General features: G+C 37.3%; 1 protein-coding gene across 1 annotated transcript in view; it reads left to right on the top strand.

Moving 5' to 3' along the window:
• The window catches only part of Pat1 (Protein interacting with APP tail-1), a 67,071-nt gene extending 52,843 nt beyond the window's left edge, over nt 1-14,228 (top strand). Inside the window, exons 7-13 of the mRNA XM_034975850.2 lie at nt 6,283-6,490; nt 7,220-7,378; nt 8,339-8,444; nt 9,220-9,362; nt 9,878-10,043; nt 12,116-12,244; nt 12,992-14,228. Coding sequence (XP_034831741.1) covers nt 6,283-6,490; nt 7,220-7,378; nt 8,339-8,444; nt 9,220-9,362; nt 9,878-10,043; nt 12,116-12,244; nt 12,992-13,098 — 1,018 coding nt within the window. The 3' untranslated portion in view covers nt 13,099-14,228. The remainder of the gene's footprint in view (nt 1-6,282; nt 6,491-7,219; nt 7,379-8,338; nt 8,445-9,219; nt 9,363-9,877; nt 10,044-12,115; nt 12,245-12,991) is intronic.
• The last annotated feature ends 894 nt before the right edge of the window (nt 14,229-15,122 follow it).

The raw sequence follows: 15,122 nt of genomic DNA on the forward strand, positions 1-15,122 counted from the left end.
AATATATCGTTCGCCACGCACCGGAGGATATTTTAAAGAGTCCACTGATTAAGATTTATAAACCGACACACTAGATCTTCGGATGCAGGCCGATTTGTGTGAAGGGACATTTCAACACCATGTTCTAATCAGGTTCCACAAACACATATTTTTGAAGCAAATCACCTCATAGTACGATAAATAGGGAAACACAAGGGGAACACATGGGGAACACAGGGGAACAGCTGCAACAAGAAAATTCTAGTTAGTTTATAATTTTCTTGTTGAAAATTGTATGGCGCAATGAGGTTATAAAATTTTGATACTTACCGCATTAGCGCTGTTATTTCATAAAATCCATATTAAGGTGAAGCCTTCAAGGCCGAAATTACTGCTTTCTAGGCATTTCGCCACAAAACGTCTCATATTTCATAAAAATCCGGAGAGAGCCGAATATCGCGTACGAATTTTGGAAGAAAAGTGACAAGTCATTAGTCATGTCAAATGTCTTCCATCAATTACTATAAATTTCGTTTAAAAAAAAAACAACTGTCAAAACACTGATCTATGGTCTCCTTGAAGATAATAATGGGTAGAGGTTATGTTACCGATGTAAACAAATGCCTGTCAGTGTCAAAATTCTATTGCAAAATAAAAAGGAAAACAATTATAATAAAGGTGTAACGAGACCGTCTAGGTACACGTTACAATTTCCCCTTTCTAGAGAAAAAGAAAAAAAAATTTTTTTTTTTTTCTTTACCCTTAACAATCCTGTAAGGCAAAAACGAAGGGAACTACCAAACAAAAGAAGAATTAAATATCTAAATTCATTCAAGCCAAAACGACCAAATAATCTTTAATAAATACGGATTGAGAAGCAATCCTTCAAAGCAAAAAAATTTATCTTAAACTAAAATTGCATAGTATTGGCATTCAACTGACCAGACACGTAGCACCAACGCTGTGAAATGGTAAGCCAAACTAGCGAAGAAGAGAAGAAAACTTTCTAAAGAGTGTGTGATTAGAATTGGCATTCTACTGACCAGATCACTAAGCACTAACGCCGTGAAATGATAAACCAATCTAACACAACACTTAGCCTAAACAAAAAGAGTCTAGAGTTAGTCTGCACCCGTTCAACCCGCTGAGGCACCCTCGCCGCGCATTGACGAACTAACCTAGCTAAAGGGTTTTCGGAATGGTCTGCAACTGGACAAAGCACTGGGCACCCTCGCCGCGCAGTGTCGAACCACCCAAAATGATGCACTACAAAAGAGCGACATCCAAAACACCGTCCTGCCTAAGCAAGGACATAGCATACATGTCCACATGTGTGAGACAAGGCTGAATATGAGTACTAAAGACCCATCCAAAAGAAAATATTTACATCCACTTGCCCGTTAAACAGACACAAGCAGGAGGATAGCATGGAGCATGTGCCAACCATGATCCCACAAAAGAGCTGTACATATGTACAAAACTACTTGACTGATTAAAACAGAAACAAGCAGGAGGATAATACGGGGCATGTGCTAAACCGTAATCCCACATAAAAACAACTGTACATATTTACAACAAAATAAGGTAATACGGTGCAAACAAAGACAACCGCAACCAAAAATAAGTATAGGATTGACAAAGGAGCCAAAAATCCTATACAAAATGAGCCCTTATAAAAGAACTACAAAGATAAAAATGTACAATATATACACATAAGGTAGTGCGGGGCAACTGCATAGCCGCAAGCTACAAAAGGATAGGATTGACAAAATAGCCAAAAATCCTATAAAATCAGTAGGACTGACAAGGAGTGTCAAAGAATCCTACTCAAAATGATTAGTCCTTATTGTGTTAGCTTCTGTTTAGTCCTTTTCAAAATAAAATTAATTTTAAGTTTTAATTTTGTCAAATTTTAAAAATATCTTTTATATGGTATCTACCTGTACTATTCTTTGCCAAATCTTTCAATATATAAACAGTATCTGAAATTCTCTTTATTATTTTACATTTAACAAATCTAGGAGCTAATTTAGCTGAAAAGAACGAAGCAGCATTGGATTGCACAAAGTTGCGCCTCCAAACTATGTCTCCAACACAATAAGAAATGACTTTTCTTCCCACATTGTAGTATTTGGCATTACGTCTATATGATTTAGCCAAATTACTAACAGTTTTATCAAAAATATTACTCAAAGTAAGAAGTGCGTCCGAATAATCAGAACGACTACCAATAACTAACTCTGAAGGATCAGAGATAGAATTAAATTTATGTAGGGACCCATCGAGGAAAACTTCCCTACCAAACATAAGAAAATTAGGTGTGTATCCGGTAACTAGATTAATAGCTGCCTGTATATGGGGCAAATATTTAGACCAGGTTCTATGATCGTTCTCAACATAGCATGCTATACAAGTTTCAATAGTCTTATTAAAGCGTTCAACTGGGTTATTCTGAGGGGTATACAAAGTGTTATAAAATAATTTTGGAATGTTATATTCTTTAGCAAAGTGTTTAAAAGCTCTAGAGGTCATCTGAACTCCATTGTCAAGTATGCAAATCTTCGGAACGCCAAATTTCAAGAAAATTTCCTTTTGTAATAAGTTAATTATTGTTCCAGTAGTTGCTTTACGCATGGGTAAGATCCAACAAAATTTAGAAAAAACATCTACCACGGTAAGTATGTAAACATAACCTGTATAAGATCTCGGCAATGGACCTACAATATCAAGAGACAACATAGTCATGGGACGATCGACCAATTTAGGGTTAGACATGAAACCTAAAGGAGCTGAAGTTGAATGTTTATATGCTTTACACTTATCACATCTATTTATATAATCTTTGACATCTTTGAACATTCTAGGCCAAAAGTAATGCATTCGCAATTTTTCTATGGTTTTATGAATACCAAAATGAACCGAATTTAAATCATCATGATTATTTCTAATAGTTTCTAAAATATTTTCTCTAGGTATTACTATTTTCCAAGCTAAATTTTGATTTAAAATAGATTTAGGCTTAACATATTTATACAAGGTATCATTTTCTACTTTATAAGTTTTAAATTTTGAAGGATGTTTCTGGCATTCTACAAAAATTTTAGAATACCATGGATCATGAATATCCTCTGGACATGATACAATTTCAGCAATTTCTATATGAGATAAAGCATCAGGGACTGTATGACTACTACCTTTTTTATGAATAATATTAAATTTATACTGTGACAAACGAGTGGACCATCTAGCTAACCTACCAGAGGGGTTAGTTAAATTCATCAACCATTTTAAACTGGCATGATCAGTGACTACTGTAAATTCCGTACCTTCCACGTAGGGTCGAAAATGTTCAATTGATAACAAAACAGCTAAAAGTTCTCTCTCAGTGACGCTATAATTCTGTTCAGCTTTAGATAATAATTTAGAAAAGTAGGCAATAGGATGTTGTTGACCTGAGTCATCGTCTTGCATCAGAACGTTAATTAATTTAGTTAAGGGTAAAAAGTTCGAAATAAATCATCTGTAATAATAAAATCTATGTGACAAAACAGTTTGTTATCAAAATCTGTCCAAATAACCGATCAGAAAGTCTTGTAATTCGACGGTGCATTTATCACATCAAATGACATCCTAACGAATCCAAACAACCACGACCTAGGACTACAAACATTGTCTAGTCAATGAAATTCAAAAAAAAGTAAAATAAGTAGGTAAGTATAAAATTTAGAAAGGAAGAAATCATTTTCTTGTAAATGAACAATGAAATTCTCCATTTTTAAATTTGGATAAAATGTCAAAATAATATAAAAGTCAAAACCAAGGATGATGTCAATAAAATATTAAAGTTGTTATCTGTCGCTGTGCACCTTACATTTTCCAAGAAAATTGGCCACGACGACTCCTATATAGTATTAAGGTTAAGTTTCCTAAGAGGAAATATACCTATTTAGGTAGTTGGCATTAAAAGCAATACGATTAAGAACTCTAAAAGACAAAGACTTATCAAGAAAATATGTTAAGTTAAATTTTGAAGATTGAAATGCTTGTTTACATAATAATTACTTACAATTTGTGATGAACTATACTCCGTTCCAGACATACTAATAGAATCTTGACCGAACATGGTAATGTTTACAAAATCTATAGATATACAAAGCTTTATCATTAAATTTCACTCGCAATAGATAATAAGTAATACACAATATACCTCAAAATAAGCTACGCTTGATTAACATGAAAGAACACTTAAATTAGCTATGCTAGGACAAACATCTTAGTATCTAGGCATACAATAAATAGGTTACACGGTTACAATACACCTTAAAATATTACAAAACACTAAGTAAGACAAGAACGACGGCAATTAAAATATTGATCCACCAAACCATGAGAATCAACACGACTAGGATCCCAAAAAAGAATCAGGTCTCTGTTCCAGGGCGACAAATGTCATATAAAAATATTTTAGTGGATCAAATCAAAAAAAGGATTTGAATTATTTTCTATTTATTTTATATTTAAAATAAATTACTATGAATAGCGTCCCTACGTTCCTTGCCTTATCTTAATTCTATGAAATATAGGTACCCGTTACATTATTAAATATTAGACCTAGGGTTATGAAAAATTTGTACTAAAATTAATAAAATATATCGTTCGCCACGCACCGGAGGATATTTTAAAGAGTCCACTGATTAAGATTTATAAACCGACACACTAGATCTTCGGATGCAGGCCGATTTGTGTGAAGGGACATTTCAACACCATGTTCTAATCAGGTTCCACAAACACATATTTTTGAAGCAAATCACCTCATAGTACGATAAATAGGGAAACACAAGGGGAACACATGGGGAACACAGGGGAACAGCTGCAACAAGAAAATTCTAGTTAGTTTATAATTTTCTTGTTGAAAATTGTATGGCGCAATGAGGTTATAAAATTTTGATACTTACCGCATTAGCGCTGTTATTTCATAAAATCCATATTAAGGTGAAGCCTTCAAGGCCGAAATTACTGCTTTCTAGGCATTTCGCCACAAAACGTCTCATATTTCATAAAAATCCGGAGAGAGCCGAATATCGCGTACGAATTTTGGAAGAAAAGTGACAAGTCATTAGTCATGTCAAATGTCTTCCATCAATTACTATAAATTTCGTTTAAAAAAAAAACAACTGTCAAAACACTGATCTATGGTCTCCTTGAAGATAATAATGGGTAGAGGTTATGTTACCGATGTAAACAAATGCCTGTCAGTGTCAAAATTCTATTGCAAAATAAAAAGGAAAACAATTATAATAAAGGTGTAACGAGACCGTCTAGGTACACGTTACAGTAAGGAACTTATTTTATGTTAGTTAATTTAAATAATATATTTATTAACTAATCCAGACATCCAGTGCGCTTTGAGAGCGCTGTCCTGTCTGTCTGCTATCACCAAAGTCAAAGTCAAATGATTTATTCAAAATAGGTAATTAATAACGCTTTTTGATGGTCAGATGTTGGATTTCTAAGATATAGTGGTGATAATTACGCAAACTTAAAACTAAAGCTACGAGGGTTCCAAACGCGCCCAGGTCTGAGAAGAGCCCACAACAAACTCAGCCGGGTATTCTTTTTATTATCACCACTTTACAAAATTATTGAAACTTATTAGAACTATCACAATCCGTTAAGCAACTCATTCCCAAGCTTGCTTATCATTTAAATAATCCTTTACATTGTAATAGGATTTTTCAATTAGTTTACGTTTTATGAAAACCTTGAACTTGTTGAGAGACATCTCCAATATGTCTTCTGGAAGCTTATTATAAAAACTTATAGATTTTCCAATAAATGAATTGCTAACTTTACTTAGCCTGGAGGTGGGAATTACAAGTTTATTTTTATTTCTAGTATTTACATTATGACAGTCACTTTTTTTCTTGAACTTATTTATGTTTTTATGGACGTACAATAAATTTTCAAAAATATATTGATTATGCACTGTCATAATTTTAACTTCTCTAAATTTAGTTCTCAGTGACTCTCGTGGTCCCATACTATATATGGCTCGAACAGCCCTTTTCTGCAGCACAAAAATAGAATTAATATCAGCAGCACTACCCCATAATAATATACCATATGACATAATGCTGTAAAAGTAACTAAAATATACTAGTCTCGCCGTTTCTATGTCTGTCAACTGGCGAATCTTTTTTACCGCATATGCGGCAGAACAAAGTCTGTAGGATAATAACAAGGCTATTTGATCCTCTGAATATGGTCGAAATAAAATATTTGCATTTTATTTGATGTCCGTAGAATCACAATCGAAGTAGTCCGCGCATGCGGCAAAGCGTGCGTAGTGAAGCGACGCTTCTCCGCAGCGGGACTTCTCGTGCGGCAGGGCGTAGCGTTAGCTAGAGCGGCCTTTGGACCGGCGCACCCTCGCTACGCAGCTGCGCTTCTCGACTACGGCTTCTATCTGCTCAACATCGACTCTATAACGCACAGTGTCGCTGTATACGAGGTACGTAGCTCCACCAGTGTGTACTGTGCTACGCCGCGTAGCAAAGTGAGGCTGCTCGTGCGGCAAGGCGTAGCGTTAGTTAGGCAGTGCGTAGCGTCCACGTTACGCAGCTGAGCATCTCGACTACAGCTTCTATCTGTACCCGTAGTATAAGATTTTACGTCTCACCAAACGTTGCTAGAATTCGAGAGTCGAAAGTCGAAACACTTCCGCGTTATAGTAAACTGGATCTTAAATGCCTTGTTTTAAAGCTCAAGTTTGTCTACACATCTACAGCCAGCGCTCCAAGCGGAAACGTTGCGAAATTAAAATCAGTGGCATTGAATTTTTGACTTCAATTCAAGGCTCTTTAGGTCCATTTTACTTTGATGTTATTTTGTTTCGATTCTCGAATTCTAGCAACGTTTCGTGAGACGTAAAATCTTATACTACGGGTACTGTACGCTTATTATAAGATTTTACATCTCACCAACCTTGCTAGAATTCGAGAGTCGAAACACAATAACAGCAAACTAAAATTGACCTAGTCCTAAAGAGCCTTGAATTGAAGTCAACAATACTTTGTAATTACAATTTTGGTAATGAAAAATAAAATAAAATTAACTCTAAAATTTCGTCAAAATCGGCACGGATGGGCCGTAAAAAGTTATCAGGTATCACTATACACTCATACACATATAGGTTATCACTTTCGCATATACAATATAAGTATATGTTGTAATTGGACAGGAGGCGCTGAGCACCCTGCGGCGCGTGTTCGGGCGCAGCAGCCTGCACGTGGCGACGGCGCAGGAGGACCTGGCCTACGCGCTCTACGTGCTGGAGTACTCCTCCGGCAGGTTCTACAAGGCCAGGGACCACGCCGAGCGCGCCATCAGGATCATCGAGGTATGGTGATAATTATATAATTAACGATGGACATTACTGCTACTTTAAAATCATTTTCATTTATTCACTGACGAATTTTCGTGGAAAGTGATTTTTCAATTTTCACACCTACAATCCATAATCTATATATATAAAAGGAAAAAGTGACTGACTGACTGACTGACTGAATGACTGACTGACTGACTGACTGATCTATCAACGCACAGCTCAAACTACTGGACGGATCGGGCTGAATTTTGACATGCAGATAGCTATTATGACGTAGGCATCCGCTAAGAAAGGATTTTTGAAAATTCAACCCCTAAAATAGGGGTTTGATATTTGTGTAGTCCACGCGGACGAAGTCGCGTGCATAAGCTAGTTTTGTATAAAACCATTCATGGGTACTTTGCTAGCCTTTTTCCACTTACAAATTTAAAAAAAATGCTTTTTTTATTTAAAAAGTTCTTTTTAACGATACCATACATCCCTATGTGAAACTAAAAAGTATTTTACCCCACATTGATGAAAAAAAGGATCTTGTGATCTAAAGAGCACTTATCAAAAGTCAAACCATAATCATCATATTTTTTTTTTTTTTTTTTCTCTCTTTATTTGGAAGCTTAGTCACTTAGTGACTATGTCGCTTCGTAAGGTAAACAATTAACACAAAATCACCAAAATCTTACCCTCTAATCTTAAAATAATATTTAACTAGCTTATATAATAACTTGGCCTGATCACTCGCAGGGAAAGAAAGAAAGGTAACACAATTAAAAATATTTCAATTAGAATCCAAAATATTACACAAACTTAACCTGAATGATTCATTCCGAACACACTCCAGCAACACATGGTATATATCTTCAATTACTCCACTTATTATACACATCATATTTTACAGACGAAACTATTTTATCAGCTTGGTCTATATATTGTCTGCTCGTAAAATTATTATAATCAAGATGAATTATTTTCCAGAACCTCGTACCGCCGGACCACTTGCTGCTGGCGTCAGCGAAGCGCGTCAAAGCACTTATCCTAGAAGAGATTGCTCTCGACACACCCGCCGGGCAGGATATGAGAGGTAACTGAATAAAAAAAATTAAAAAAGAAAACTGGAAAAAACTCAAGCATATAACTAAGATTGTAAGTTTTTGAAAATCTCGCGAGAACTCTTTTATTTTAGGGCACAAAAAGTAGCCTATATCCATCTGTATAGTGTATACGGTATGCAAGCTATCTCTGAACAAAAAGATCATGCTCACGACTTCATCCACGAGGTTTTAAAAATCTCGTGGGAACTCTCAGAGTTCCAGGACAAAAAGTAGCCAATGTCTAACCCCAGGATGCAAGCTACAGTCCATCAAGGCTCTCTTGGCACTTGAATGACATTGACAGGGGGGCGCTGTTGGAGAATAAAGGCCTAGAATATTCAAACAAGAACAAAGGGGACACTTGAAGGCAACCTTAGTTCCGATTTTCGCCACGCTCCAATATAGCCTTGTCGCATTGTATCTCTATGCCAACCTTTTCGTCCAAATCGGTTAAATGAGAAACCAAAACGGGCCATGAAAAGTAAGCCGACAGACAGACACTTACGCATTCATAATATTTGTATAGATAGTATGGACTAGAATATACTCGTGACTTTGTCCGCGTGGACTTCGGTTTCTCAAAATTCCATGGGAACTTTTCCAAAATATTTTTGTCTCCGGGATGCAGCCTATTTCTGAACTTAACATCAAAGTTGATTCAATGGATGGGTCATGTAAAGGTAGCAAATAGATATACATTCATTTTCGCATGTAGAATATTAGTGTTGGTTATAATAAATTTTATTGCTATATTTTTTTTCATAGAACCAAGTTTACTAGAGGAATCGGAGTCGCTCCACAAGGCGGCGCTAGAGCTCAGCATGATGGCATTCGGCGAGAAGAACGTACAGACGGCCAAGCACTACGGCAACCTCGGCCGCCTGTACCAGAGCATGCAGAAGTTTCAGGTAAACTCACATTGAAAATGGGTATTTGTGGCGGTTGCCACAGTTGCAACTAGATGGCGCTATTCAATCGATAACATTTCATGACGTAGTCCCGAACAAATGTACCGCCGACAGTACTCGCACTAACAGAGTTTTCTGCAATCTGGACTATATAAAGAAGTTTCAAGACGCAACCGTCGGCCCAGCTGGCGCTACCGAGCACAACCAACGGCTCGGTGGGAGATCTCCCTTTGGTACGGTCGGGCACACAGACACCGCTCCCGTAGTTTAATTGAATCAGTACCCATATTATAAATGTGAAAGTCTGTTTGTTGGTTTGTCCTGGAGAGTGACATAGGCTACTTTTCATCCCGGGAAATCAAATAGTTTCCACGGGATTTTTAAAAACGTAAATCGTCGCGGGCTAGTAAAAAATATTTTTATTTTATTTTAAACACAAGCACGAGCCACTCGCCCTCGTGAATTGCAAGAACTATACTAACATTAATAACGATACGTTGAACTTTGATTTGCAGGACGCAGAAACAATGCACCTAAAAGCGATCGCCATTAAAGAGGAGTTGCTGGGGGCAGAGGACTTCGAGGTGGGACTGAGCGTGGGGCACCTCGCGTCGCTCTACAACTACCACATGAACATGCATCGCGCCGCTGAGAAACTCTACCTGCGCTCAATATCCATTAGTAAGTGGTAGAGATGGGCGTTATTGGCTATTTCTGGCATCGGTTATCCAACAGTTATTTAGTTTTAATACCGATATTGATAACCGTTGCCGAATATCGGTATCAGAGTTGTGCAATGGTTTCCGTTGTAGTAACTAAGCTAGCTGCCGTATCAATACCGTCTGTATAGCTAGCGCGCGCATATTTCACTAAAATAAAACCAATTTTACTTTCATGAATATCGTGAAGTAATCACAACCTTAAGTTCATAGCAGCAAAGTTTAATTATAATGATCATTGACATAGGTCAAACTATAGTGGACGCCTGCACGGATAGTTTGCCCCAGTCCAGTTAATCAAAAACATTTCACGACGATTGAAAAACCAAAGAGGACCTTATCTCTATTACTCTAAGGCTAACTGTAATAAAATTGATAGATCAAAGTGTAATGGACAAGTACTTGTACAGTGAAGCCTTAGCATAATAGAGATAAGGTCGGCTTTGGTTTATCAAGTTCTTAGTTACTAAGCCGGTAGCCAATAACCGCTCCTTCTCAGCTTTCAGTGAAAGAAAGAAAGAGAAGGCATAATTATTGCGTTTTTAGTTACCAAAAAACCAAACAATGCATTGTCATTTGCCAGTTGGCAGCGTTGCGTTGTCAGGTGGTTCGTCATAGTGATAACCGTTGCTAGCTACGACAATAACGCCACGGTACGCTATAGGCACGGCAGCGGTTTTCAATTAAGTTAAGCTATAGCGGACACATGTCTAGTAAGTGGTAGTTTTAGCTGTTAACATTCCTGAACGCACTCAAATCCATATCCCTCTCATCCGTGACACCTACAAAGTTATTATGTCAAGATGACACATTGCAGTTCCGGAAATATAACACGTCTCTTTGAGACGTGACGCTAATGGTACGATTACACCTAACGAGTTCAGTGGCGAGTCAGTGTCTTCGGCCGAGTACTCGGTTGGTATAAACACTTACGAGTGCTCGGCGCAATTTCGAAATACGTATAAACGACCACCATAGCACTGTCTCGTCCCGAGTGACATTTTACTGTCTCGCTTCACTACTCGGTAGGTGTAATCAGCCCATAACGCGAAAGGGTCTGCTCGGGTCGATTGAGTGGTATATCCCTCTCCCCTCGAGCCGAAAATTCATCAAGAAAAGAAAATCTACCCGAACCATCAACAGAGAAATAGAGAAATCAGCGAGGAGGTTGTGACAAAGAACTTTGGACGCGCCCAACAAACAAGCGCCCGTCATTTCCGAACCAGGTGACGTTTCACTTCCATCCGCCTTATTTCCCTCTTTTTCCACCAGTAAGTTTACATCTACAAAAAACTGCAATAAAAGAGCTGCTTTGTAATATGGGCCTTTGAAAGTAGTTTCGATAGCTGCAAAGTGTCGCTGCTAGATGGCATTAACAGTCGCTTCGGTACTGGGTGAACATACATATCACAAATTTGCAGCAGCCAGCAAGCGAACCGTAGCTTAGCGGTTAGAGTGGCGCGATCCGCCCGACGCTCTAACCTAAAAAAAAAATATAAAAATCCAACAAAGATTTACAAAGTTACAGGCATTTTAATTTTGGAATGGGAGGGTCTTCTATCCCTTTCTCGCAAAACGAATATTTGTATGAAACCGCACGAAGCTACTATGGCATTAGTAAGGTGTGACGTCAAAATGCTATATCGCTATCTCTGTCTAATCAGAAATATTTAAATGCATATAACTTTTTTGTTATTTGATCGATTTAATTAGTTTTTTCAGTTTACGTCATTATTTTTATCCTAGTTTATAGTAAAGTAATAAAAAAATTGGAGTCAAATACCCAATTATTATTATTATTTATTTATTATTTAATTAGAACGGCCATAAAGCCAATTACACTAATTAAAATACGAGTACAAACTAACATAAACATACTTACAAAAATTAACAACTTAAAATTATAAATTTTAAAAAGCAAAATTATAAATTTTAAATTATATCTCGACACCTGATTCTTGGCCTGATGGCCTGTTGAGATTTTGAAGGTTTGGCTCTGAAAAGTTCCTTTAAAGGTAAATAATCTGTTTTCAGGTCTAAAGCTATTCGGCGAGCGGTATTCTGGCTTGGAATACGACTACCGCGGCTTGGTGCACGTGTTCACGCAACTCAAGCAGCACGACCGCGCGCTGCACTACAACGCTCTGCTGCAGCACTGGCATGGTAAGTGATCACTATCCTCTATCCTCAGAAAGAAATTAGTATAGTGCTCTCTCTGTTACGTAATCCCATACAAATGACAGAGACAAAAATTTCGGTGGACGTTAACCATTTTGAGCCACCAACCCCGATTGCCATCTTGACCTGTCCCGAACTATATATAAAATTGTAGGAGGTATTTAAAAGAAACTAATAATAACAAGCTGTGATAGCCTAGTGGTTAGGACGTCCGCCTTCTAATCGGAGGTTGGGGGTTCGATCCCGGGCACGCACCTCTAACTTTTCGGAGTTGCGTTTTAGTTAATTAAATATTAGTTGCTTTAACGGCGAAGGAAAACATCGTGAGGAAACCTGCATGCCTGAGAGTTCTCCATAATGTTCTCAAAAGTGTGTGGAATCTACCAATCCGCTCATGGCCAGCTTGGTAAACTATGGCCAAAACCATTCTCACTTTGAGAGGAGACCCGTGCTCTTTAGTGAACCGGCGATGGGTTTGATCATGATGATGAATAATTCTCACCATACTCAGTAGTTTATTTTATTAGTCATAGTTAATAGTATTAGATACACTTCTTTCATGTCTTTTTTGTATTTCATCGACTTATTATTGTAATGTATTTTTGTAAATGTTGTGTTAACTTGTAAATGGCGACTACATTGTGTTAGAATGTTCATGTTCAGAATAAGTATTTTTTAATGTATTAGTATAAGTTAACCTAATAAATAAAATAAAATAAAACAAAATTGCAGATCTCAGAGAGCAGTCGAAAGCGGAGCAGCAGCCAGCACTAGGAGATGAGCAGATCATGCCGCTAGAGGAGCTTCAGGCCAAGTTCTTCAGCGACGGCAACGACTGAGGGCCCACCGCCCACCCCTGGATAAGTGTGCTATGTACTCAAGTGAATGAAAAGTGAATGGAAAGTGAACGTGGAGTGAAATTGTGTAGTGCATAATATCAAAAGTGAATTAAACGTGAACTGGATGATTTATTTGAGCCGGTTATGTCGTGATTGTATTTTTGTTTTATTTTTGTATGTTTTACTAAAACTGTGAAATACATTTTTCGAAAAAGAATAAGGAGAATAATAATATAAGGAAATAAGAATGTGGTTAATTGTACACAATCTCTAAACTAAACTTAAAGTTTCGTAATGTTGCTTGCGGAAAAGGATAGCACTAGATTTAGACCTGTTAATTTAGTTTAGTTTAGAGATTGAGTACAAGAGAATCGGCCCCACTTTGTCTCTTTATTCTATAATTAAAAACAAAAAAAAATCAACTTTGGTGACCTCTTTGGGAAAACCCAAGGTTGTCTGGACCAAGATCAGGTGGTTATGACGCAGAATTACCGAATCCATACTAATACTAATATTATAAATGCGAAAGTGTGTCTTGTCTGTCTGTCTGCTAGCTTTTCACGGCCCAACCGTTCAACCGATTTTGATGAAATTTGGTACAGAGTTAGCTAATATCCCGGGGAAGGATATAGGCTACTTTTTATCCCGGGAAATTAAAGAGTTCCCATGGGATTTTGAAAACCACGCAGACAAAGTCGCGGGCATCAGCTAGTTAGTCAATATACCTTGACCCTTGTATAAATGTACTCTTGAGGTAGATATTAATAAAAAGACAAGTATGACCATAACATGACCTCCTCAAATAACAGTTTATATTGTAATCGTATATTATATCGTAATTGAAATGGTGTAAAATCTGTGGATTACGTAATATATTACAAATAGCTTACACAAAGCGCACATGTAAGAACTAAGAGTAAACGAACTGTTGGAGTGATGCGTGCTGTTCACAATGTACTGCCCATTTGTAGCTTAGTGCTCCCTTGCAATTGTTGCCAAGTTACTCTGTATCAAGCATTCTATATCTCTAATACAGTGTTAACTATATAACGACACTGAAGGGACTGCGCATTTTATGACTTTATTGAGAGTTGTCGTTAAATGGAGTGAAGAAAAATCTGTATTGGAAATATGATGCAGAGCCTCAATAGCTCAACGGGTAAAGGAGTGACTGAAAACTGAAAGATCGACAGTTCAAACCCCGCCCGTTGCACTATTGTAGCACCTACTCCTAGCACAAGCTTTACGCTTAATTGGAGGGGAAAGGGGGGAAATTAACGGGGCTAATATTCTTTAAAAAAAAATTAGAAGGAGATAGCAAAATTTTTAGAGCACCGCCTCTGTCATTGAGACCGACTAAACGTCATATAGATTTGAGTGACAGAGACAACGCTCTACAAAGCCATAATGTCATTCTAAAGGCTGATGTTGTACATTACTCTAGGCCGCGTACTGTATTAATATCCTTTCTTTCAATTTAACAAGAAATTATCCTCAATCCTTATTTGACATCGTTACAAGTGTGAAGCGTCACGGAAGTTGAATGGTAATATTACTTTTATAAGTAACGGCGGTTACGCACTCATCCGACCCGAATCCGTGAAAATACGTTCATTTTTGTTTCGTATGGGAGTTTATGACATATTACGTCGTAGACAATCGCTGGTACTCTCACGGATGACGGATAGACCTCAGATGACGGTAGTGCAGTGCGTAATCGTCGCTACACGGATGATCTCTAAACCTTATTAATTAAATACCTAAAGCTTGATACAAAGCAACTTGGTCTTCACAAAGCACTCGTCTTGAGCTTATGTTCCTCATTATAAGTGATTTTTCTTTATCATATATTATTATTAAAAGCTATAAACGAAATAAAAACTATGTAAAAAATACTAGGTATACGTGTTATCGCTTTAAGAATTTATCTTGAGTGTATTAGTTACTATAGTTGTAACAATGGTATGTGCAATGATTAGACTCATGTATGGCAGCATGTGACGTCATATTGCGTGTAAATATTT

The sequence above is a fragment of the Maniola hyperantus genome, chromosome 15, assembly GCF_902806685.2.
Source record: "Maniola hyperantus chromosome 15, iAphHyp1.2, whole genome shotgun sequence".
Lineage (NCBI taxonomy): Eukaryota > Metazoa > Arthropoda > Insecta > Lepidoptera > Nymphalidae > Maniola > Maniola hyperantus.